We start from the raw sequence: 25,191 nt of genomic DNA, 5'->3' as shown, positions 1-25,191 counted from the left end.
CAGAGAAAATGCAATTTTAACAGCACATCAGAAGCACTAAACCCTAGCAAAACTGCAAGGTTAAGAGTCTAGATCTGTAATTGGTTCTGAGCAATACCCCTTGGATAACCAGTTTTCTCAGAACTAACCTTTTTTCAAAAGATGGATTAGAGTTCTAGATACTGCTTTCTAAATCCAGTGCAGTGGAGAACTTGAGGGGACAGAATAAGAAATAAACGAGTGCTTAATGGCACAATTAATAATCATAGCATTTAGATTCAAATTTCTAACTCCATGAGTGATATTATGATGTACACTGGTTTTCATCCACAGTTCCTGGCTCACAGCCCCTGTAGCCTTACTGAGTGCAGGGATGAAGGCTGAGTTGATTACCAGTGACCAATGATGTAATCATTCATGTCTGTACAATGAATCTTGGAAACGTGACACTATCTCAAGATAGAAATAGTGTCAGAAATGAATTAGAAGGAAGAAGGGGCCAGCCTAAGAGTGACAGTGACACATGATGGCAGCCACCACAGGCTCAGGAGTAGGAGGAGTACCTCTCAATTTCCAACTGTTGGAAGAACCTGAAGAAGGTTAGAAAGGAGTGGCTGGGCATGGTGGCTCACGCCTGTAATCGTAGCACTTTGAGAGGCCGAGGCGGGCGGATCCCCTGAGGTCGGGAGTTCGAGACCAGCCGGGCCAACATGGTGAAACCCTGTCTCTACTAAAAGTACAAAAATTAGCTGGGCGTGGTGGCATGCGCCTGTAATCCCAGTTACTCAGAAGGCTGAGGCATGAGAATCACTTGAACCCAGGAGGGAGAGGTTGCAGTGAGCCGAGACTGCAGTACTGCACTCCAGCCAGGGCAACAAGAATGAAACTACGTCCCAAAAAAAAACAAACAAAAAAAGGAGTATGAGACGGCACAGATAGCTAGAGTCTAGAAGATGATAAAGACATGACACTTACCAAATGGACAGGAATGATAATTGGGCCTCCAAGAACAATTTACGAAAACTGAATATACAGCCTTAAAATAGAATGTGGACCTAAATACCCAGCAGCACACCCCTTTGTAAGATGTATAACAAAAATTAATGCTATTCTAAAGGAGTGGTGGACTCAAGAGCCACTTCAGTGCCAGCAAAATAGCAGAATTCACATAGCATCAAAGTTGTCTTGGAAGAGGTTGGACACCTAACGACATCTAAAGAAAACATGAAACTCCCTCAGCAGCCTGAAAGACACTGTTACAGTAATTAATCAAAAGAAAAACCATAGTCCCTTTTCCCCACTCCCATTCAATTTAAGCAGTCTTCATTTTCAACAGTAGTAAATTTTCTAGATACATCTTGTAGACCTCACAGTACTAGAAAGGATGCTCCTATTCAAAAGAAATGTATCTTAAGACACTGTGAATGATACTAACTTTTTTGTCCATTTGAATTATGTAAGTTGTGCTATAACAAATCATCCTGTCAAGCGACAGGATCAAGCAAGTATATTTAAACTGATTCCCATCATAACTGGCGGGGTACATCTAATTCAACTGTGGAAAGACCACACAATCACCTTGCTGCTCCTTACATGGCCTGGGGTCTCCGCCTTCTCCCCCTACCGCTCTCCCTTCCTCCCACCCCCACCCCCTGCAACAGCCCTCTAGCCTGGGAGGCTTGTTAGAGTAGACGTGAAGATCACAGTCTGTGGGACCACTGCTGAGTCTGTGGGCACTCAGTTTAAGTATTCAGTGATGCTCCTTCCAAACCACTGTCCTGTCCCCACCTCTTCGACTCCCACCCTTGGCCAAAGCACAGATCATAAGCCCTCCGCTCCGCTCCCCTCTGAGATTCGCCTTCCATGAGGAATTCAGGGCTTTCCCCATGTCTTCTCCTCCCCACCTTTATCAAGAGATGCTGCTCCTTCCCCGTCAAGTCTCTTTTTGCACTGTCACCACCCAACACTTTCCATGACACTTCTTTGCTTTGACCAGAAGCCATAAGGTAAGGTTGGAAGAACACTTATTCACTCTCCAGCAGCCTAGGAAATGAATAGTGGGTCCTCAGCCCTGCCACCTTCTGCTGTTATCATCAGCCTTTTAACTCAGGTTTTGATGTGGTGAAAAGAGTCACCAGGGTTATTCAGACACCCCGGCCATCAGGGTCCTTGGTGGTTAAACCTGGGAAAAGGCCACATGAAGACAACTGTAAGCACACATGATCCCTCTGAATTGTTTTCTTTTCCTGCAATTGTGCTTGCTCTTAAAAATTGAAGTTTTAAACAGGGCTCACATTTGATCATCCTTGCATCTACTGGAGTCTAGCTTGAAATGTGACAACTGGAACCAAAAGAACCTTGAATTTGGTGCCTACTTTGGTTTTGGTGCTGCTGCTTCTCAAGATCCTCAGCAGGGATTAAGAAGTTGGGGTGCACAGCAGGAATATCAGGAAATTGGCAGGCTTGACTTCCTGGCAAATTGCTGCCAGGACCACTAAATGCTGAACTGTACTGTGGATGTATACCGAAATACAAGCAATTATCTCTGTACTAAAGGTTTTTTTAATTTTGTATTTGTGTAAAACCACCTTTGGAAGCAGCAACTATCTAGTCAGAAAAGCAAATGATGTTTCCATTAATCTTTTCTGGGGAAAACATTAGTGCTAAGGATTTAACAATCTGTAGGTAAAGTTTAACCTAACAGTATTCCACAAGGAGACTTTTTATTATCAGACGGTTGCCTAATTTTAATATAATTTTTATATTAATATAATCCTTGGTTCCTCCCCATCCCCTTCATAGGCCACAGCTGAGGTGAAAAGGATCCTGGAATGGCTAGTGAGAGCTAGAAATTCAGACGGGAAAATTGAAACTCAGAGCAGAAACGCAACCTGCCCAAAAATAACGCTAGTTAATGGCACAATTGCTACCAGACCCAAGTATCCAGACTTCCCGGAGCTGTGAGATCTTTCATCACCACCACTCTCCAGGTACAGGGCAGTGCCTGTTTCTGGGTTCAAACTCACAGCAGCGAGGAAATCCTATTTTAGCAAAGTGATCTACTGTTACTGTTGTTAGTGCACCCCTCTCCTGCGTCTCTGCTTCACATCCACTCCCTCGCCGCCCGCCCCCAAACACTTGGATTTTTCCTAGCCTCTCACAGGTCCGGAAAGTGATCAAATACTGAGCCCGAATTTCGGCGGCAGCCGTACCAACGCAATCCTTGGAGCCCATTCCACCCACTTCGCAGCCCCTCTCCCACCTCACCTCTTCCCTTGTCAGAAAAGCGGACGCCGCCTTCCCAGACTGTCCGCATGAAAACAGCACCCATCTAAATAGTGATCATGAAAAACGCCCCTTTCAGTCCACAGAAAAAAAGCTTTCTCCTTTTCTAAGAGTCCATGGGCGCCGCCATGTTGCTGTACGGAAAACGTTTCCGGGGCGAGTTCAGCGTTCAGGGCGCTCCTCGGCGCTCAGGCTGCCCACGGGTCTTCAGACCTAACTTTAGGAGTCATGCCAGACTTCGTAGGGACGGCCACACTGGCCCACAGACCCCAGTTCCTGGGTGAGGAGGCTGGGCTCGACCAGCCACGCAGACTTCCGGCGACGAGGCGGTCGCATGAAAGTTACTGCGCGCGTCGTGCGTGATGACGTCAGCGCCGGCGGAGAATTTCAAATTCGAACGGCCTTGGCGGGCCGAGGAAGGACCTGGTGTTTTGATGACTGCTGTCCTATCTAGCGGATACTTGCACGGTTTACAGAAATTCGGTCCCTGGGTCGTGTCAGGAAACTGGAAAAAAGGTGACTGAATGACATTGGATTAACTTGGTTTCTGCAGAGCTGTTCTGGAGGAAGAAAGTGATGGCGCCAATGACTTAAATTTAGAGGTCCTGAGGCAATGTTTTGGTGTTTGTTTGCTGTTGGGAGAAGCCTCGAGGCCAAAACTGTGCGAGGCGCTGGTTTCACGGGATCCATTAAATTTCTAGTGGCAACGATTTCCCAAGGAGGAAAGGGGAGGGCCTGGGGGACACTGATGAGGAGTGGAGGCTCGGGAGAGGAAACGGGGAAGAATTGAAGGGGGCGGAAAGAGATGGACAAGAGAGGACTCGTTGGGTGGGTTGCGTCTGAATACTAGTGTAGCTTCTTATGGCCGTGTAGGACTGCGCGTAGAAGTCTTCATCTTATGAGAGCACATTATAAGTGGAGATTAAACGTGGACACACAGGTGTGAGTGGAAAAGTTGAATAGATGAACAAGCGCATATTGAAGAAGAAATAGGCGGCCAAAATCAGGAAGAATGTAATCAGTGTAAAAGACTAAGGAGTACCCAGAGAAGTAAAAGGATTGTCACCTTCCTGAAAGCCAGGGCAGGACCTGAGAAGGCTGGGTGCAGAGATGAGACAGGATCAAAAGTTTTGTCAATCGTGTGTATCCTAGGAGACAACCTTTTTAGCAGATGTGAAGGGAGTGACCTGTTAATGTGGTTTGTAAATGGAGGCAGCCTATAGACCATTTTATAGACCAGATGATTTATCCTTGTTGAAGGGGACATTGATGCCAAAAGGGCAGTAATTGAGGAAACAATGGGTTAAGGACAGAGCAAGAGAGATTGACATTAGGAAAACAGAATAATTCCATTCTCTAAAACCAAAGAAAAGGAAACATTTTGAGGTGAATAAGAGAATTTGAGGTAATTTTTTTGTCTTCCTGTTGAAATAGGCACAGCCAACAGCAGTAATGTGGTCTGGGTAACAGACAGGGCTTTAGCTACCACGGATACCCTTGTGAAGGCAAAAACCATAACTTACTCATCTTTGCATCTCCTGCATTGCCTAGCACACTCCCTTATATATAGTGGGCAATTAATAAATGTTTATGTTGAATATTTTTAAATGGAATTAAATAGATGTTCCTTGCAAATGAGAACTTCAGTGTACATGAACAAATAAAGATACCCCAGGGGAAAGATGATGATCTTGAAGAAACAATGAAACCTGACTGTCTTTCTGTTTAAGGATAAATAGCTGCTTAATGTACCATCTCTGTCTGGAAAGTTTTTTTTAAATACTGAATTCGTGAATGTAGGTCATAAGCATGAAGCGCAGTTCAGTTTCCACCGGTGGTGCTGGCCGCCTCTCCATGCAGGAGTTAAGGTCCCAGGATGTAAATAAACAAGGCCTCTATACCCCTCAAACGTGAGTATTTCCCTTGTGGTTCTAACTTGCATGCTTTATCATCTTAGGCAAAGAAATCATAAAAAATAGTTAATACAAAGATGTAATATGAGTGATGTCTTGGTGAATCTTGTCTGTTCCTAGGGGTACCTAATTTTGGATCAATGAAATCTAAAAGTGGGCATGATACTCTGCTAGGTGTTGTTTGTCTCATTTGTTTCATAAATTCCCAAAGCCAAATGCTTTACCAGGCACCCCCTAAAAGGACTGTTAATTCTTGTTCAGTACACTCTTATTTTTCTTTTTTATTCTAGAGCTACTTGTTTAAGCAGGCTCTGTGCTGTAACTTAGAGTTCACTGAGATATTTCCAATTAGCAAAGCTTCAATCAAATCAGAGCAAAATTATTTGCTCTCATAAGGTATAATATAGTAGCAGCCTACAAAACACCACTCCTCCGAACTCTTTCCTCAAGATTTGCTGGAAAAATATCTGAAAGAACCTGCTATCATAAACTATAGTTTTTCATTATGAGTGATTATCTTCCAGATTAGAGAAGTCTATTTGTAAGCCATGGTAGAGCTGTATAATTCTTCTCTAAGTACCGAGGTACAAGTTACTTGCTAACTGTTTTTAAATTACTTGGATTTACATAGTATGAGCCTATGTTACTTTTAGAAATTTGAAATATTTATGTATTTTTCCTTTTGAATACTGTAAACCAAGAAAATGTTTGTGCTGTTATACATTACTTATACCAAAAAAAGTTATGCCTTTAATTGTATTAGAGGCTAAAAGGTCACCATTGTCAATGTTCTTTTGCCTGCAGTTTAGATAATGTAATAAGGGCAGCTACATTCTAATACAGAGTAGGCTCTAAAAGAAAAAAAAAAAAATGTAAATGTGGTTAAGATAATGGAAATCTTAATGTAGATAGGATTTTTGTTCTGCAGAGAAGCAAAAGACTTAAATCTGCGTAACAAGCCTTACCTTTGACCATTTTGTCTTAACTGGATTTCCTACTTACACTTTTCTTTGTCTTGGCAAATAAGTGAAATAAGCAGGGAACAGACAATTAGACAGCACATGTTCTCATAGGTGGAAGCTAAAAAAGTTTATCTCATAGAAGTAAAAAATAAAATGGATGCTAGAGGCTGGGAAGCATAGGGAGAAGAGGGAAATAGGGAGAGATCTGTTAAAGGACACGAAATTATAGCTAAATGGGAAGAATAAGTCCTGGTGTTCTACAGCACTGTATAATGACTATAGTTAACAATAATATATTGTATAGTTTTAAATAGCTAGGAGAATATTGACTGTTCCCAACAAAGAAATGATAAATGTTTGAGATGATGGATATGGTAATTACCCTGATCTGATCACTGTACATTATATGTATCACAGCATCACTATGTACCCCATAAGTAGGTACAATTATGTGTCAGTTTTTAATTTTTCTGTTAATAATTTAAAATCAGAAAGTAGTAATAATAATGATATTTAGGCCTGAAAGTATGTTCTGTGTCTTTGGGCTACAAATTTTCTATCTTGTACTTTACCTTCAGGGTTTTTTTTTAACCTTGTTTTTACCCTTTGGAAATGCAAATTTAGGGTAGAAAATGTTTAGATAGTTATTAAAAATGAGACAAGTAAAACAGACCCTGCTGAGGTTAAAACAAAGACTAAATCTACCAAAGGGTACATACACCAGAGGGACCTCTGCTGGTCCCCCAACATTACAAACATTATAACTTATAGTACCATGTTTAGCCCATCCTATTTATAACAGCTTTCATGACTGCTACACATTTTTATGATTTTTGAATTATTTTTATAGGTAGTGGGGAAAAGTTGTTGGTTCTAATATATTTCTAAAAGTTTCTTGAGCTAATTTTAATTTTTATTTTAAAGAGTTGTTTTCTATTTTTCTTAAAGCAAAGAGAAACCAACCTTTGGAAAGCTAAGTGTAAACAAACCGACATCTGAAAGAAAAGTCTCGCTATTTGGCAAAAGGTAATTATATTTTTTATTAGCTCTAATAAAGGGATTCTTATAGCCATGCGTTGTTGCCCTCAGAGAACAAATACATTAGATGACATGGTTCCTTTCGAAAGAAAAGTTATAATCTAGTTTTCCTCTGATTTTAAATGGTTAAAATTTTAGTTTATATCTGCTTTAGACAGTGTAGCTAACACATTCAGACCACTATTTCATTGTTACAAATAAATAGTTGATTGAAAATTCTATACCTAGCTTTCAGACACAGTGGAGTCATCGCATTTTAAAATAAGGAGTGGCCAGGCATGGTGGCCATGCCTGTAATCCCAGCACTTTGGGAGTCTTTGCTTGAGTCCTGGAGTTTGAGACCAGCCTGGGCAACATGACAAGACCCTGACTCCACATTTTTTTTAATTGGCCAGGCAGGCATGTAGACCAGGTGCAGTGGCTCACACCTGTAATCCTAGCACTTTGGGAGGCTGAGATGGGAGACTGAGATGATCTTGAGTCCAAGAGTTCGAGACCACCCTGGGCAACATTGCAAGACCCTGTCTCTACAAAAAAAAAATTTTTTTAATTAGCCAGGTGTGTAGACCGGGTGTGGTGGCTCACACCTGTAATCCCAGCACTTTGGGAGGCCAAGGCGGGCAGACCACTTGAGTCCAGGAGTTCAAGACCTAGCTGGGCAATATGGTGAAACCCTGTCTCTACAAAAAATACAATGATTAGCCAGGGGCAGTGGCACATGCCTGTAGTCCCATCTACTTGGAAGGCTGAAGCAGGAGGATCACTTGAACCCAGGAGGTGGAGGTTGCAGTGAGCTGAGATCGCACCACTGAACTCCACCTTGGGTGACAGTGAGACTCTGTCTCAAAAAAAAACTTTTTTTAATTTAAAAATTAACCAAGCATCATGGTGCATGCCTATAATCCTAGCTACTCAAGAGGCTTAGGCAGGAGGTTTACTTGAGCCCAGAAGGTCGAGGCTCCAGTGAGCCAGGTTAGCACCACTGCACTCCAGCCTGGGCAACAGAGAAACACCCTGTCTCAAAAAAAAAATGTAAAATGAGGAAACATCATCTAGTCCAACATTTTTGTCATTTTTACAGTCTAAAAGATTAATGAGAACTCCACAGAGCTTTTGTTTTATGGGCTATATCTGTCAAAATTAACCGTAGTAGAAATTAAAACTGAGAAAAATTTAAAATATGCATTCAATTTAAAATAACAACCCATTACATGGTAACATAAATAACATGTTTTCAACTTTTAAAAAACATATTTTCAAAAATAAAACAATTTCAGTAAGAAGAGTGACTTTTTTTTACATTTTTACAAATCTCTTATGGCTTAATAGCAGACAGCTAGATTCTAATACTTGCTTCTGCATTTAATCTGTTACAGTATCATACATCATGTTACCAGCCTCTGGAAAACTCCACTGTACACTCATGAGAGATTGAAAATGAAAAGAGCAAATAACATCTTAGTTTTATCATAAAAATAGTTTTGACTTCTCAGTGATCCTTAGACAACACTTTGAGAACAACCATCTATCTGGAGTAGGTCAGTGGTTGTCTAGGCTGCAGGTTGAAGAAGGATTAACTGTTAAGGGGCATAAGGAGACTTTGGGGGATGATAGAAATGCTCATATTTTGATTGGCAGAAGTGACACAAATGCGTTTATTGTCAAACTTCATCAAACTGTATGCTTTAAACAGGTGCATTTTATTCTAAACAAATTATGTCAATAAAATAGATATCTTTAAAAAAAGTTCAACCCCAAAATTAAGATGATAAATTATGTTGTTGTCTCACCAAAACAAAATATAACTTTAAGACAAACCTGTTTCTTCCATTCTTTTGAAAATATTTAGAGATGAAGTACTTGTCACCTTTTTAAAAAGTCTCTGCCGTGAAACCAATTTGGTTTCATTGGTTTAAACTTCCATTTTTGGTATTTATTTCAGTTGATAAAAAATCTTAAGGTATTTTTGTAATGTAATTCATCTCAGAGCTAAACTTTAGAGATGATAGTGATTACAAAATCTAATATTTGTGGAGCATTCCTATAGGCCAGACATTGTTTTAAGTGCTTTATCTACATTAAATCTTTCAATCAATCCTCAGAACTGCCCTGTGAGAAGGTACTGATACTGTCTGCATTTTTTTTTTTTTTTTTGAGATGGAGTCTCGCTCTGTCACCCAGGCTGGAATGCAGTGGCGCGATCTTGGCTCACTGCAACCTCTGCCTCGCCAGTTCAAGCAATTCTCCTGCCTCAGCCTCCCGAGTAACTGGGATTACAGGTGCCTGCCAACACGTCTGGCTAATTTTTTTGTATTTTTAGTAGAGACGAGGTTTCACCATCTTGGCCAGGCTGGTCTTGAACTCCTGACCTCGTGATCCACCGCCTCAGCCTCCCAAAGTGCTGGGATTACAGGCATGAGCCACTGTGCCCGGCCAAATGTGTGTGCCAAGTGTGTGTTTATTCTTGCCTCGTTTTACATCCTTATCTTTAACTGCTGTAACCTCATATTTTACTCTTCATTATTTGCTCCTTTTCTCTGCTTTAAATAAGAGAATTGTTTAGTTATAAGAATGTAATGTTTGATGTTGATGTTAAAATGCAAAACTGCCTTGAAATAATTTAGACTTGATCACAGAAGCAAATAGTTTTAACTGGCTTTTTAAAAATATATTTCCAGAACTAGTGGACATGGATCCCGGAATAGTCAACTTGGTATATTTTCCAGTTCTGAGAAAATCAAGGACCCGAGACCACTTAATGACAAAGCATTCATTCAGCAGTGTATTCGACAACTCTGTGAGGTACTTTAGGATTTTAATCTAAACTGTGATTTTTGTCATAGGTATTTTCCAATAATTTTCCATTACAAAACGTTTGGTGGTTCATAAAAATTATTGTAGTTCCTTACAGAAAATGGTTATGCACATAATGTGTCCATGAAATCTCTACAAGCTCCCTCTGTTAAAGACTTCCTGAAGATCTTCACATTCCTTTACGGCTTCCTGTGCCCGTCATACGAACTTCCTGACACCAAGTTTGAAGAAGAGGTTCCAAGAATCTTTAAAGACCTTGGGTATGCATATTTCTTATTAGTTTAGAGACATGACTGGCACACAGAGACGAAACAAATGAAATCAATTTGTAAAAAGTTTGAGGTACAGAAATAATATGTTTTAAGATGACCACTGTGGGCAATATATGTAGGATAAATTGAAGAGAAAAAAAGCAACTGCTTACAAAAATAAAAATAAAAATTGCTGGTGGTAGAAGCAGTAAGGATTAACAAATTGTTAGTAACTGATGAAGTTTGATGATGGATACAGACGGATTAAATACACTTTTCTTTGTTTAAAAAAAAAAAACTACTCATAGGTTATTACAGAGCAACAGAAGATAGAATATAAAGCCCTGAACTGCTGAAGTGACAGAGAATAGAAAAAACAGGCTGGATACCACAGATTTTACAGAAGCCAAAAAAAAACCAGGATTCACGCCTGGTGAAAACAGAGTGTGATGAAATTCAAAGGGGGAAGAATGGATTTGGAGGTGTACATACATGTCGTTTATTGGGGGTATATTGAATTTGAGGGAACAAAAGACGTTTTGGGAGAGTAGTCCAGCATATTGGTTGTATAGGTCAAGTTCTGCAGCTTGGGGCGTAGATGTACAAAGTAATGTACAGAGAAATACACAGAGATTAAGATGACTAAGGATAGAATCCCAACATATCTTACCTCTAAACAAGTCAAGACTGAGTGTATATGTGGAATTTTTTAAATGTAACTTCTTGATTAACCGTTATCTTTAATAAATTATAATAACGTTAAATTAGCTTATGTTTTTCTGATTTCTCATAGGTATCCTTTTGCACTATCCAAAAGCTCCATGTATACAGTGGGGGCTCCTCATACGTGGCCTCACATTGTGGCAGCCTTAGTTTGGCTAATAGACTGCATCAAGGTATTTGATTGGTTCTTTTGAAATGTATACATGGGAAAGGGTTTTTTTCCTCAAAAAAATATTTTTCTCTCCCAGTCTTTTGACAGTGTTCTCAAAGTCTGCTTCAGAGTTTTCATTTTTTCAAAGCACGTTTGATTTTAAGTGTTTCAAACTATTATCGCAAGGTAAAAGGAAGAAAGTACCAACTGACAAGGAGATTATTTATTATCATGAGGTTTTACGACTCAAAAAAAATGAGTCAATAGGAAATTCATTTTTTATTTTCCCTCATGAAATTCATTTTTACCCTTTTTAATTAAAATCCATATTTACTGCAGGAAGTTTGGAGAATACAGTGATATAACCATAGTCTCCAAACTCAGAGAAAATAACATAAAATATTTCCTTGTGATAGCTTTGTTTTGTTTTGGTTTGGTTTGGTTTGGTTTGGTTTGGTTCTGTTTTTGAGAGGGAGTCTCGCTCTGTTGCCCAGGCTGGAGTGTGGTGGCATGATCTCAGCTCACTGCAACCTCCACTTCCCAGATTCAAGAAATTCTCCTGCCTCAGACTCCTGAGTAGCTGGGATTACAGGCATGCACCACCACGCCCGGCTAATTTTGTATTTTTAGTAGAGACAGGGTTCCACCATGTTAACCAGGCTGGTCTCAAACTCCTGACCTCAGGTGATCTGCCCACCTCAGCCTCCCAAAGTGCTGGGATTATAGACCTGAGCCACCACGACCGGCCCCTTGTGATATAGTTTTAAAAGTGTGTGTTGCTGTGCAAAGTACTATATGTATATTTTTTAAACTTTTGATACATACTGACAGATTTTTCTCTAGAAAACTTGTACCAATTAAAAGCTCAACAATGTTTGAGCATACCCATTTTTCCAAACCATAAGCATTGTTGTTTTAAAATCTTTATCAATTTAGGAGGTGAAAAATAGCTTGTTTATATATAAATGTGTGTGTATATGTATATACATGTGTGTATATATATGTGTGTGTATATATATATTTAAACAATTTATGTTTTTATATGATTATTTTTCTTTTAACTGCTTATACGTGGTTTTTTAGGCAAGTTTATATTTCACCATTTGCTTTTTGCTATGAATTTGAATCTTTATATATTAAACGTACTGATGGTTTTAATAGTTGGCAACACAACAAGCAAAAGATACTGACAGCTAATTTTTCCTTATTTACATTTTTTGTTTTTAAAGGTGAACTTTTTTACATTTATTGTAATATCTACTCTTTTGATATTTTTCTTTTTTTGTATTGATTTGCAAGAGTGCCATTTTGCAAGTCAAAAATGGTTGAGTCAGAGAAATTAGCTCCTGTCTATATGGTGCAAGTAATTTTTTTCTCTCTCTCTTTTTTTTAATTTCATCTGCTGTTTTGTCTGTTCAGAAATGTGAGTTTTTATCTAATTTAATGCAGTCTCTCCTTTTGTAGCTTCGAGTTTCCTGTTCTACTTAGTGCTAGAATTCCTAAAGCTAATGCTGTTCCCCTGACATTGTCTTGGCCATCAGCAAGGCTTTAGCTAAATGAAGGCAGGCACTGGGTGTATGGATTTTGACCCAGGAGCCATGCTGGTACATACAGTACCACCCATTGTCAACAGAGTAGAATTCCAATGCCATAGACCGTTAATAAAAATCCAAGTTTCATTGGACTTTATATATAATATTTATGCATTCAATTTGTCTCTCCCCAGTGATGCCCATGGACATTTGATAACTACTTTTTTGGTCTCACCATCAGATATCCCCATTGTCACTAGAACACTTAACCCTTGTTTGCCTAAGCAGCTTACGATATTGTGTGGTTGGGAGATAGCATGTGGAGCTTGTGGATTACCTGCACTAGCTTCACTTGGGGAGGGTCCTCTTGCGATGCCTCCAAGCCCCTCTTTTTTTTTTTTTTTTTTGAAATGAGTCTCACTCTGTCGCCTGGGCTGGAGTGCAGTGGCGCAATCTCGGCTCACTGCAACCTCCGCCTCCCAGGTTCAAGCAATTCTCTGCCTCAGCCTCCCGAGTAGCTGGGATTATAGGCACCCGCCATCATGTCTGGCTAATTTTTTGTATTTTTAGTAGAGATGGGGTTTCACCATGTTAGGCAGGCTGGTCTCGAACTCCTGACCTCATGATCCACCCACCTCGGCCTCCCAAAGTGCTGGGATTACAGGCATGAGCCACCACGCCTGGCCCTCCAAGCCCATTATTTAAGTTGGAATCCCCTCCTTTTTATATTGCTTTGCATGATGTGATGTATTAATCCATGAGAGACTTCAGGTTTCTTTTTCTAATTTTCTTTCTCACTTAACATAAGCCTAGAAATTTAGCCACATTTAGGAAGGCCTCTTTTCCTCCCCAATGTTTTTTAAAAAACAATTTTACAAATTTTCTCCTAGTATTTGTATGACTTCTTTGTGCTGCGTTTAAATCTTAATTCATCTCCAATTTATTTTAGTGTAAGAAAGAGAAGGCCTTCTTTTTTAAATAATTCACTCATGTATCACAGTCCCACTTATGGAAAAACTGATATTGGCCGGGCACTGTGGCTCATGCCTGTAATCCCAGCACTTTGGGAGGCTGAGGCAGGTAGATCACCCGAGGTCAGAAGTTAGAGACCAGCCTGGCCAACATGACAAAACCCCATCTCTACTAAAAATACAAAAATATTAGCCAGGTATGATGGTGCATGCCTGAAGTCCTGGCTACTTGGGAAGCTGAAGCACGAGAATCATTTGAACCCAGGAGGTGGAGGTTGCAGTAAGCCGATATCACACCACTGCACTCCAGCCTAGGCAACAGAGCAAAACTCCATCTCAAAAATAAATAAATAATATTTTCCCCACAGTTTTGAACTGTCACCAGTATGTTCTTAATTAAACCTATTTGTCTGCTCTTTTTTTTCTATCCCTGCTTCATGACCATACTAATTCCTGTCACTTTCTAATATATTTTATCTAGAAGACGAACATTCTTACTTCTTTTCACAATGTTAGCTATTGTCGTATCCTCACTCTCTAAATTATTTTTTCAGATTTTAACAAAATCTTGTGATTTTGATATTATCGACATAACATTGAATTCATGATATATAAGGGGAAATTTCCATCCTGTCAATAGTTAATATTGTCATATGGGAAAGTGTTAAATCTCATTTATTCATCTCTTGTCCCTTCAGTAAGATTTTGTTTTTGTTTTTTCATTCTATGGTTTTTTGTTGTTGTTGTTGTTGTTTGGTTTTCTTTTTTTTTTTTTTTTTTTTTTTTTTTGAGACAGAGTCTTGCTTTGTCGCCCAGGCTGGAATGCAGTGGCGTGATCTCAGCTCACTGCAACCTCCACCTCCCAGGTTCAAGCAATTCTCGTGCCTCAGCCTCCCAAGTAGCTAGGATTACAGGTGCCCACCACCAAGCCTAGCTAATTTTTGTATTTTCAGAAGAGACAGGGTGTCACCATGTTGGCCAGGCTGATCTTAAACTCCTGACCTAAGGTGATCCACCTGCCTCAGCCTCCCAAAGTGCTGGGATTCCAGGCGTGAGCCACCATACCTGGCCATGTAGTTTTCTTAATATCAAACAACATATTTTTTATCAATGCCATGTGTTTTGTTACTATGATGAACAGACTTTCTCTTTTTTTAATTCTATTTCTATGGTGATTACTACTAAAAGAGTTTTTTGTGTTTACTACCCTTATTGAATTGCTTTATTACAACTACTGTTCTCAGTTGATTTCTATTACTAACCACTGTTTTTAAATTAAATATTTTTCATTGTATCGTTTAGTATGATGTATTCAGTAGAAGATGTTTTGCATGTTGAAGTTTATTCACTTTTATCAAGAATGATCTTTGAAGGTTATCCTATGCTTTTGCAGGATGTATTGAGATTATTCTTGTTATCTTGACCTATTGATCTAATATGTTGATTTCCTAATGACCTCTATTTGTTCATTGTTTATTATTCATTTGTTATGCTCCTAAATTGTTTGTTCATGCTTTGTAAATAAACTTTGATTTCCTATCTCACTATGCCTCCTTGCATAGAACTTGGCACATAATCAGTCCTTATTATAGTGTCTAAGTGATAATAATTTAGCTAAAGTTACCATGTCTTCTCTACTAAGGACCATAAATAGGAGGGTTGCATACACTTCAGGAGCGTCTTGTTAGCCTTTTGGTTAGTGATCAAAGTGGACTTGGACCTGACTTATCCCAGATCCCTCTGTGTCCTTTTCCTCCTCTGATGTTTCACAATATTAAGAAGTGGTGTTAGAGTGGAAAACGCCACCTTTTGATGAAAACATGATTCGAATCTATACTTTTTATATCTATAATTACAGGTTGAAACTATTTCAACCAGTCTTCCTAGTTCACAATTCTTCAGTCCTTTCAGTAGTCTTTTCTATAGCTCTTGGGGATCTGTATGTCCCTGTGTAAGACTCTCCTTGAATCTTGCAAAGTAGCAAAAGTTTTCATAAGGACCTTGGCAAGGTGACAGAAACTGTCTTTACCCTGATGACAAGATATAAGATTCTGTTCCTTATCTTGGGTTCTGCCCTACATGTCTTTCAGACTTTATTAAATCTGTGTATTGGCCGGGCGCGGTAGCTCATGCCTATAATCCCAGCACTTTGGGACGCCAAGGTGGGTGGATCACCTGAGGTCAGGAGTTCGAGACCAGCCTGGCCAATATAGTGAAACCCCGTCTCTACTAAAAATGCAAAACTTAGGCATGGTGACAGGTACCTGTAATCCCAGCTACTCAGGAGGCTGAGGCAGGAGAATCACTTGAACCTAGGAGGCGGAGGTTGCAGTGAGCCGAGATCTCAGCCACTGCACTCCAGCCTGGGCGACAGAGGGAGACTCTGTCTCAAAAAAAAAAAAAAATCTGCCTGCCACCTGAGGCCTTGTTGAAAAAAGACAAGGTAGAAGACCCAGTTGTTAGAGGTCTTCTGCATCTGCCTTAGATAAACAAAGAATCTTCTGAATGCCTTTATAATAGGAAAGGGGTAGCAGGGCAAACAACTCTAGGCTAAGGACATTGTCTCCCTGGGACATCTTGTATGTGAAACCCCATTCTTCTTTTATGTACTCCTAACGCATAGTCCTTTTCTTAGAAGTTAGTATTCTTATACTTAGTGTTCATTATACTATTAGATACATATTGATATCTTGGCCAGGTGCACTGGCTCATGATGCCTGTTATTCCCTGCACTTTGGGAGGCCAAGGCAGGTGGATCACCTGAGGTCAGGAGTTCGAGACCAGCCTGGCCAACATGGTGAAACCCTGTCTGTACTAAAAATATAAAAATTAGCCAGGCATGGTGGCTCATGCCTGTAATCCCAGGTTCTCCAGAGGCTGAGACAGGAGAATCACCTGAACCGGGGAGGCAGAGGTTGCAGTGAGCCAAGATTGTGCCACTGCACTCCATCCTGGGTGACAAAGTGAGACTCTGTCTCCAAAAAAAAAAAAAAAAAATACATATTTATATCTAGATATCTATATATCAAGATAATAGATATTAATAGATATATATTTATATCTAGTATATCTGCATTCATATCTACATTTATATATATTTATAGTAATTTCATTTAAGTTTTCTATTTTTTCATGTTTTAAATGTTATATTTTTAAAAGAAGATATAAAAACAGGCATTCCAAAATGGAATTTCTATGCCTTAAAAACCTTTAACTATTTTCCTTTTGGCCTGTCAATTTTAACCATCTGAATGTTTTGCTATAATTTATGTTATCACTTTCAATTTAAGCTACTGTATTTCTAAAGATTTTCTATTGTAAAATTTCATCTAAAGTTCATACTGTACATACTGAAAGAGTTACTCGATTAACATTTGAGCACCAAAATTGAGCTCAAAGAGAAAAATTATTATTGGCTCACCTTTTATGTGGCAATTCTGTTTTGGATTCTTAGTTAAAGTTGCATTAAAATGTGTATATTTGCTCTCAATGGGTTAATAACAGCATAAAGGTCAACTTTTTTCTCTGTAGAACAGAAGTAAATATAGAGTCCATCCTTTCTAGATCCTGAAGAGTTTAGTTACTAAACAAAAGGGTTTTGAAATTATCGAAAGGATACCTTCAAATTGTTTTATTTGAAAGAAAGTCAAAAGTGTTAATGTTCAATATAATAACCTATCAAAAGAGACTTTTAGTTACACAATAATGTAAATGCTTCTAAAATTGACACTAAAAACATAATTTGCCAAAAAATGAAAGTTGCGTTTTTCAAATCAACTTGCTTTTCTTGCTTGTGTACTAATTAGATACATACTGCCATGAAAGAAAGCTCACCTTTATTTGATGATGGGCAGCCTTGGGGAGAAGAAACTGAAGATGGAATTATGCATAATAAGGTACCATGTATTATCATAAACTGTAATAATGAATTGCCTTGATATTATTGTGTCACTATTGGATTTAATACAGATGCCCCTCGACTTATGATAGAGTAATAAACCGACTATAAGGTGAAAATATCATGTCAAAAATGCATTTAATACACCTAACCTGCCAAACGTCATAGCTTGGCCTAGCCTACCTTAAACATTCTCAGAACAATTAAACTAGCTTACAGTTGGGCAAAATTAATCTAACACAAAGCGTATTCTATAATAAAGTATTGAATAGCTCTTGTAATTTATTGAATACTATACTAACAGTGAAAAACAAAAAGGTTGTATGGATACTCGAAGGATGGTTTCTACTCCATTGCTTTCGCACCATCAGAAAGCTGAAAAATCTGAAGTCAAACCATCGTTAAGTCAGGGATTGTCTGTATATTCTTTTGTAGAGTTGTCTTTTTGCTTCCTGAAAACATTCTAAATTTGTCTTTTTTTTTAATATTAATGGATCTGTTTGAATCACATTACAATTTCTTAAAAATAACTAGGCACAAAAATTTGAAAATTTTAACTAAGTGAAAAATGGAAGGGGATTGGAATTAAATCATAACATGTTGTTACATGTTATAGACGTAATGTTTCTTTTCCTCCTTTATGTTGTGGAATGAAGATATCAGTATTGGCAACATTATTTTAATGTAATTCTTTGTCAATACAAAACATAATGGGTTAAGTCTTAAGATATTGCACGTGGATAGGTTGTTTATTTTGTTTTGACCTTTTTCATTAGACATATTGCCACTTAGCTCATAGTCGCCACTTCCAAAAGTGGTTGAGATAAAGGAAAGATTAAGATTATACATTAATATTTCCTAGCATACATAAAAAACCAGTCATCACATGGGCCACTTAGAAGAAAAACTATTCTCTGTTCTAATTCTAACCTTCATTCTTTGAAACTTTTGTCACAAAAAAAGTGGAAATAATTTCAGTCCCATCTTTTATGACTGCCTGGGATGTAGTTCAAAGATACATCAACTGACTAGTGTTGGCATCATTGCCTTTTTCTTTTTAACAAAAAACAAACATGCGCCTTTACTACTTCAACAATGATCCCAGTTGGAAAGGCTCCTAGAAAACCTTTGATCCCACCCTTGAGAAAATTATCCTCCCACATTGCAATATGTATATTGGGCTGCCTCTAATTGCCCCTCAGTTTTCACCCAAGTACATTACAACATCTATTAAGTATTAAATGTCTTGCCGGACACAGTGGCTCACACCTGTAATTCTAGCACTTTGGGAGGCCAAGGTGGGCAGATTGCTTGAGCTCCAGAGTTCAAGACCAGCCTAGGCAACATGGCGAAACCCCATCTCTACAAAAAGTACAAAAATTAGCTGGGTGTGGTGGTGCGCGCCTGTGGTCCCAGCTACTTGGGAGGCTGAGGCTGCAGGATCACTTGAGCCCAGGAGGTCAAGGCTACAGTGAGCCAAGATCATGTCACTGTACTCCAGCCTGAGTGACAAAGTGAGACCCTATCTCAAAAAAAAAGTGTTAAATGTCTTGACATCCATCCTAAAGGTTAAAAAATTGTTCTTGCTCTCTGAGCTATTATAGCTATTATTTCAAATGACAATATATAGAGAAGCACATGGGAAACTATAAAGTACTCTTTGTAATTAAAGAAAGTTGTCAGGGTATCTGGCTTCACAAGATTCTGATACTCAGCTTTGTGAGTCCACAAAATCGGTATTTTTAAACCTATAAGATCAAAATTGACCAAGCTTAAGGAAAATGATTCAGTCTTACCAAATTCACAGCAACTGATCTGAAGGAGAATGAAAATGTATTAATTTACCATCAGTGATACACCTTTCCAGTTACAGGAATACTCAGACAGCCTATTCAGGGTACTCACTTCAAGGTCACCTTAATAAGCAACAAATTAGCACAAAGGGAATTGGTTTGTCTTGAGGGATATTTACTTCAACTAAGCTATGGAAAATTCTGATCATCCATTCTTGCCTTCTCATAAAGTCTACATTCTCAGTGACCAAAACATCTCATGAATGCAAAATATAGTGTTATTTTCTCTTGGATAAATGTTAAGAATTCTAGTATTGTACTGTTTAGATTGCTACTCATCATGCAATTCATTTTTTAGCCTGAAGTTACAATGTAATTGTAGCCTTCATTAATTACATTTGGGTTTTTACAATTAGACCTCATCAATTCAATTGGACTTAGATGATCAGTAGTTTATTTAAATTTTTCATCAGGTGCTTTATTCCTAAAGATGATTAAGTTTGTGCATTTTATGTTGAATTACATTTATTAATAAGCTTCCCTGTTTGTTTGACCTTCTCAAAATTCTGAAGGTATGGCTGTTTTTAAATATTGCCTTTATCCAAATTTAAGTGTTATTTTATCCTCATTATTCATATTTAGAAGTAGCAGACTAAATAAGTCCGTATAGCATATATAGCGTAGGTTTTTGTCTCTTATTTATAGGTTCATCTGACTACTTAGTATTTCTATTTTTTAAATTCAAATTTAAATTTCCACCTAGAAAAGTGAAACAAACCAAATAGAGACTCATGACTTTGTTTTTAAAATCTGCTTAACCCCATAGTTGTTTTTGGACTACACCATAAAATGCTATGAGAGTTTTATGAGTGGTGCCGACAGCTTTGATGAGATGAATGCAGAGCTGCAGTCAAAACTGAGTAAGTGTTCTCATTCTTAGGGTGCTTGCTTTTGGTCATTTCACTCTGCTCATGGAGTGGTAATCTATTTACCATATCCAATGTTCATATAAGCTACTTACTTTAAATGTATCTGGATGCCTAGTGATTTTTATCTTTGTGGTTTCTTTGGTGGAGAAAAGTTAAGCAAAAAGAATACTAGTGTTGGAGCCAGACCTGAGGCATAACCTCTTACTGTCTGTGGGGCCTTAATAAAATACTTGACCTATCTGACAAAGTTTAGCAGCAGTAGATGACAGTGTAATAAAGTACCAAACATGCTACCAGAAGCATAGACGATAATTAGCAAAAGCTATTCCTCTTGGGGGATAATATCCCTATGTTGTCCTTGCTTACTATTTGAGAAATTAAAGCACCAATTAGTCAAAAGACCTAAGGTCTCTTTCAAAATTTGTGGCAAAAAGTTAACAAGACATTACACTTCCAAATATGTAAGGAAAATCTTTTTTTTTTTTTTACTCATTTACAACCTAGTGACATACAGTATTTACTAGCTAACTCTGAAACATTCCAGAGGTATTATTTTACATTTTCGTTCTTTCTGTTGAAATAGTCTTGTATATAAAATGCCAAAATGGAAGGTAAAATAGATAAATGGAGATGAAGCTATTCCTCCAAAGACAATAGAATCAATCACTTTGCAGGTATTATCACAAAAAGTGAAAGCATTCCCTCATAGTCCCCTGGGATTGTATCTTCCTGAAGAGTAACCAGGACAATTTCAGCTTGTTCACATGGGAAAGGGAGCAAAATAAATGGCTTTGTTTTAAGAGAGGAAAATTTAGAGTGATCCAAGCATCTAATGAGTAGTTTGATATTTCTGTATATAATTAACCAAGCATAAAAACTGCATTCATTCATTCAAATAAATATTTATTATATACCTACTATGTGCCAGCCACCATTTAGGCACTGAGGATACAGTAATGAATAGGATAAAAACCTCTGCCCTTATGAGCTTACATTTTAGTAGACAGAAAGAGGAAAATAATGAAATGAGCAACTTTAAGTCAAATGGTGATAAGCGCTTTGGAGAAAAATCAAGCAGGACAAGGAGAGTCGAAGTATGGTGGAGTAATGGAAAGGGTTTGCTGTTTTACAAGGATGGGATGTACTTCACTAATAGTGTTTTGGGCAGAGACCAGAAGGAAGTAAGGGAGGGAGTAATGGGAGGGAGTAAAGAATGTTCTAGGCAGATTTGAGGTCTTAAAAAGCTTTTGGATTTTGTCTCCAGAGGATTTATTTAATGTGGATGCTTTTAAGCTGGAATCATTAGAAGCAAAAAACAGAGCATTGAATGAACAGATTGCAAGATTGGAACAAGAAAGAGAAAAAGAACCGGTTAGTAAACATGTTTACACACTTACTTGAGAGCTCTTTTAGACTTTTGGGTGTCCTTGGATATTAGCTCTCTTTATCAAAATTTTAAAAAATAGATTAACAAATTAAGCTTCTTAAAAGTTAAATTTTCACATAGAAACTCCCAATGAAAACATGTTTGGTATCTGTGGAGCCTTGTTTTCCCTTGTGGTCTATCAGTCTTAGACTAATGGTGCTCTGAATCTGATGAAAGATTCTTACCTACTTACAGAAGACCAAAAGTACTTTTGAACAAAGGCCCCGTGTTATATACCTCTAGGGAGCATTAGTCACAAGAAGCCCTGGGTTTTGGAGGTAGTGCAAAAGGAATGGTTAATAAATGGGTTTATATAGTGTATTTTATCCTGAGTTTTCTAAAAGCTAAATATTAATATCCAGATATCTAACTTTATTTCCTGCATTATTAGTGAAGCACTCAAACTGTTGTTGTAAAATACCAGATTTTAAATATTTGTGCTTTTTCAACCCTAGCAATTGTGTTTTTTTTTCTATTTCAAACTGACAGTGTAGTCCCCTTTTAGTTCTTTTGACTTCCTCTAAAAGTGAAAGGAAAACTCAAATCTACCTTTCTCTAAAATAAATTTAAATAATATTGCTTTACTTTAAAATAAAATATGGAACGGTTATTGAGAATAATTAAAGTTATATTCTTTTCTCTTAAAGAATCGTCTAGAGTCGTTGAGAAAACTGAAGGCTTCCTTACAAGGAGATGTTCAAAAGTATCAGGCATACATGAGCAATTTGGAGTCTCATTCAGCCATTCTTGACCAGAAATTAAATGGTCTCAATGAGGAAATTGCTAGAGTAGGTAAGCAGAGCTAATGCTAACAGACTGGGATGCAAACCTGTGTGGGATTTGTCACATGTAAAAACAGCTTTGTTATCCATATCTTTTGTTCTTCTGTAGTACATGCCTAGAGCAGGCTACCAAGTTTTCAGTGTGTTTCGTATTTGTTTCCTAAGGCTGCTGTCACAAATGACCACAAGTTTGGATGGCTTAAAACAACAGAAATGTATTCTCGCACAGTTCTAGAGGCTGTTCCAGCAGATCTGCATCCCTCCAGGGACTCAGGGAGGATCTATTCCTTGCCTCTTGCAGCTTTTAGTGGCTGGCAGCATTACTGGGCTACATTCACATCACTCCCATCTCTGCCTCCATCTTCACATTGCCTTCTCCTCTGTGTGTTTGTACTCTACTACCTGTGTGAAATATCTCCTTCTGCCTCTATCTTATAAGGACATTTAAGATGAGATTTAGGGCCCACCTGGATAATAATACAGGGCTATCTCTTCATCTCAAGATACTTAATCACATCTGCAAAGACCCTTTTCCCAAATAAGGTAATTTCACAGTTGCCAGAGATAGAACTTTATATATTTAGGTGGCCATTGTTCAACCTACTACTCCTTACATGTTTTCAAGCGTTTGGCTTTTTAAAGCCAAGAAGGGCCCAACCTAAGAAAACATGCTGCCTGAATATAGAAATATATAAAAATTCTATACAAATATATACTGTATTCCACTTTGTAATTAATAAGCCAGATAAACCAGATTCTTTTGGTTTTTTTGAGATGAAGTCTTGCTATTTTGCCCAGGCCAGTCTCGAACTCCTGGGTTCAAATAATCCTCCCACTTCAGCCTCCCACATAGCTGGGACTATAATAGGTGGGCTCCACCATGCTTGGCTCTAATAAGCCAGATTCTTGATCTCTGCCTGCCTCAGTCTGCTATAACTGGCTATCCTCCATCACTACCGCCTAAGCAGCTCAGCAGCTGAATCTGATTGAAAATCAGAATTAAAGCTGCAAGTACTACAGTTCTTGGGGAAAAGAGCAACTAAAGAAAGCTCTTTTATGTCTTATGTCTTGTAAGCTTACTTTCATAAACACAGCAATCTTAATCATAAAATTCTGTAAAACACTGTGGCACATGCAATTGCTTGATTCTTCTGCAGTGCCTGAAGGAGAGTGAAGAAAGGTATCTACAAGTCACAGAGCCACTGGGCTGTACTTTTAAAAATAAATTTGTTGACAACTATATTATTTTCCCAGGACTTTGCCTACTTCTGTTTGTTTCTTTTGGGATTTTGCTGGCTGTGTCTGTCCCATGTGGGAATTGTATACATGGCCCTTAGGATATTTGATTTAACTCTTAGTCTATGGAGTATTGATTGTCAACTCAAGACTAGTAATTACCAGGGTTATTTGCTGAATCTGTTTATTTTTTTTTTCCAAATAACTCTGATTTATATATATATATATATATATTGGATTTGCTCTAAACCACCTCTTTAAATATATTAACTACTTTACACTTGGCCCCTAATCAATGTCCTTTGTTTATTCTCCATGATGACAAAGAAGCTTGGACTAAATTATTATTATAACAATTTTTATAATGCAATTAATCAATACTTTTTTTTTTTTTTTTTTGAGATGTAGTCTTGCTCTGTCACCCAGGCTGGAGTGCAGTGGCACCATCTCCGCTCACTGCAACCTCCGCCTCCCAGGTTCAAATAATTCTTCTACCTCAGCCTCCTGAGTAGCTGGGATTACAGCTGCGCGCCACCATGCCCGGCTACTTTTTTGTATTTTTAGTAGAGATGGGGTTTCACCATGCTGGCCAGGCTGGTCTCAAACTCCTGACCTCGTGATCCACCTACCTCGGCCTCCCAAAGTGCTGGGATTGCAGGCGTGAGCCACAGCACCCGGCCTTTAATCAATACTTTCTAATACTAATACTTTATCTTTCTTGTCAGCATATGACCAAGAGAATTGTCATACATCCTTCTTGTTCTTGTGAGAACTTTTTCTGATAGCTGCAAACTCAGTAGGTGAGAGAGAAATACTTAATCATTTGCCATTCCAGAGTGATTTAGTTTGAGACATTAATTTTATAACTGTTAAGATGTTTTTATTCTATGAGTGTTTGAACTTTCTTGATTATGTAAAGCCATTCATGGCATGAGTGGATGAGACATATTTAAATTTTATTTTGTTTTTGTTTTGTTTTGTTTTGTTTTTTGAGAGACAGAGTGTCACTCTGTTGCCCAGGCTGGAGTAGAGTGGCTCAATCTTGGCTCACTGCAACCCCCGCCTCCTGGGTTCAAGCAAGTCTCCTCCCTCAGTTTCCAAAGTAGCTGGGACTACAGGCGTGCACCACCATGCCCACCTAATTTTCATTTTTTTTAGTAGAGACAGGGTTTCACTATATGTTGGCCAAGCTGGTCTCAAACTCCTGACCTCAGGTGATCCACCCGCCTCAGCCTCCCAAAGTGCTGGGATTACAGGCATGAGCCACCACGCCCAGCCATAAATTTTATAGATATTATATGTTGTGGATTTTTTGTGCAGATGCCTGTGATAAATGCATAAAGTTTTACTTTATCTAGCCATGAATTTGCTCTAAGTTCACTGTGTTGCAAATAGGTTGTAACAAACCAAGATACCAAAATACCAATCCTCTCCACCCTTAGGATGACTCTCTTGACCCCTTGGTCATCCTCATCCTTTCGTCCCAGCCCGCTATAAAAATGCTAATC

The 25,191-nt window shown here is 38.4% G+C and overlaps 2 protein-coding genes and 1 pseudogene across 4 annotated transcripts in view; 2 read left to right on the top strand and 1 right to left on the bottom strand.

Annotated features, from left to right (window-relative positions):
* Window positions 1-3,997, bottom strand: part of METTL4 (methyltransferase 4, N6-adenosine) — a 32,205-nt gene extending 28,208 nt beyond the window's left edge. For 2 of the 3 annotated variants that reach the window (XM_002828087.4, XM_009252276.3), the window contains exon 1: window positions 3,247-3,997. The gene's annotated coding sequence lies outside the window, so the exon portion shown is untranslated. Of the gene's footprint in view, window positions 1-1,883; window positions 2,162-3,246 lie in introns of all 3 variants that reach the window. The other variant, XM_009252274.4, reaches the window with a different exon arrangement.
* On the top strand, window positions 506-1,255 carry LOC100455488 (ubiquitin-conjugating enzyme E2 variant 1-like; annotated as a pseudogene).
* NDC80 (NDC80 kinetochore complex component) overlaps window positions 3,599-25,191 on the top strand; it is a 44,377-nt gene continuing 22,784 nt past the window's right edge. The window contains exons 1-10 of the mRNA XM_002828086.4: window positions 3,599-3,780; window positions 5,065-5,174; window positions 7,088-7,165; window positions 9,856-9,979; window positions 10,079-10,251; window positions 11,036-11,138; window positions 17,426-17,515; window positions 20,137-20,230; window positions 21,504-21,610; window positions 22,313-22,457. Coding sequence (XP_002828132.1) covers window positions 5,074-5,174; window positions 7,088-7,165; window positions 9,856-9,979; window positions 10,079-10,251; window positions 11,036-11,138; window positions 17,426-17,515; window positions 20,137-20,230; window positions 21,504-21,610; window positions 22,313-22,457 — 1,015 coding nt within the window. The 5' untranslated portion in view covers window positions 3,599-3,780; window positions 5,065-5,073. The remainder of the gene's footprint in view (window positions 3,781-5,064; window positions 5,175-7,087; window positions 7,166-9,855; window positions 9,980-10,078; window positions 10,252-11,035; window positions 11,139-17,425; window positions 17,516-20,136; window positions 20,231-21,503; window positions 21,611-22,312; window positions 22,458-25,191) is intronic.

This window comes from Pongo abelii, chromosome 17 (assembly GCF_028885655.2).
Source record: "Pongo abelii isolate AG06213 chromosome 17, NHGRI_mPonAbe1-v2.0_pri, whole genome shotgun sequence".
Lineage (NCBI taxonomy): Eukaryota > Metazoa > Chordata > Mammalia > Primates > Hominidae > Pongo > Pongo abelii.
The sequence above is the reverse complement of the archived record's forward strand: the minus strand, read 5'-3'. Positions and strand labels throughout refer to the sequence as shown.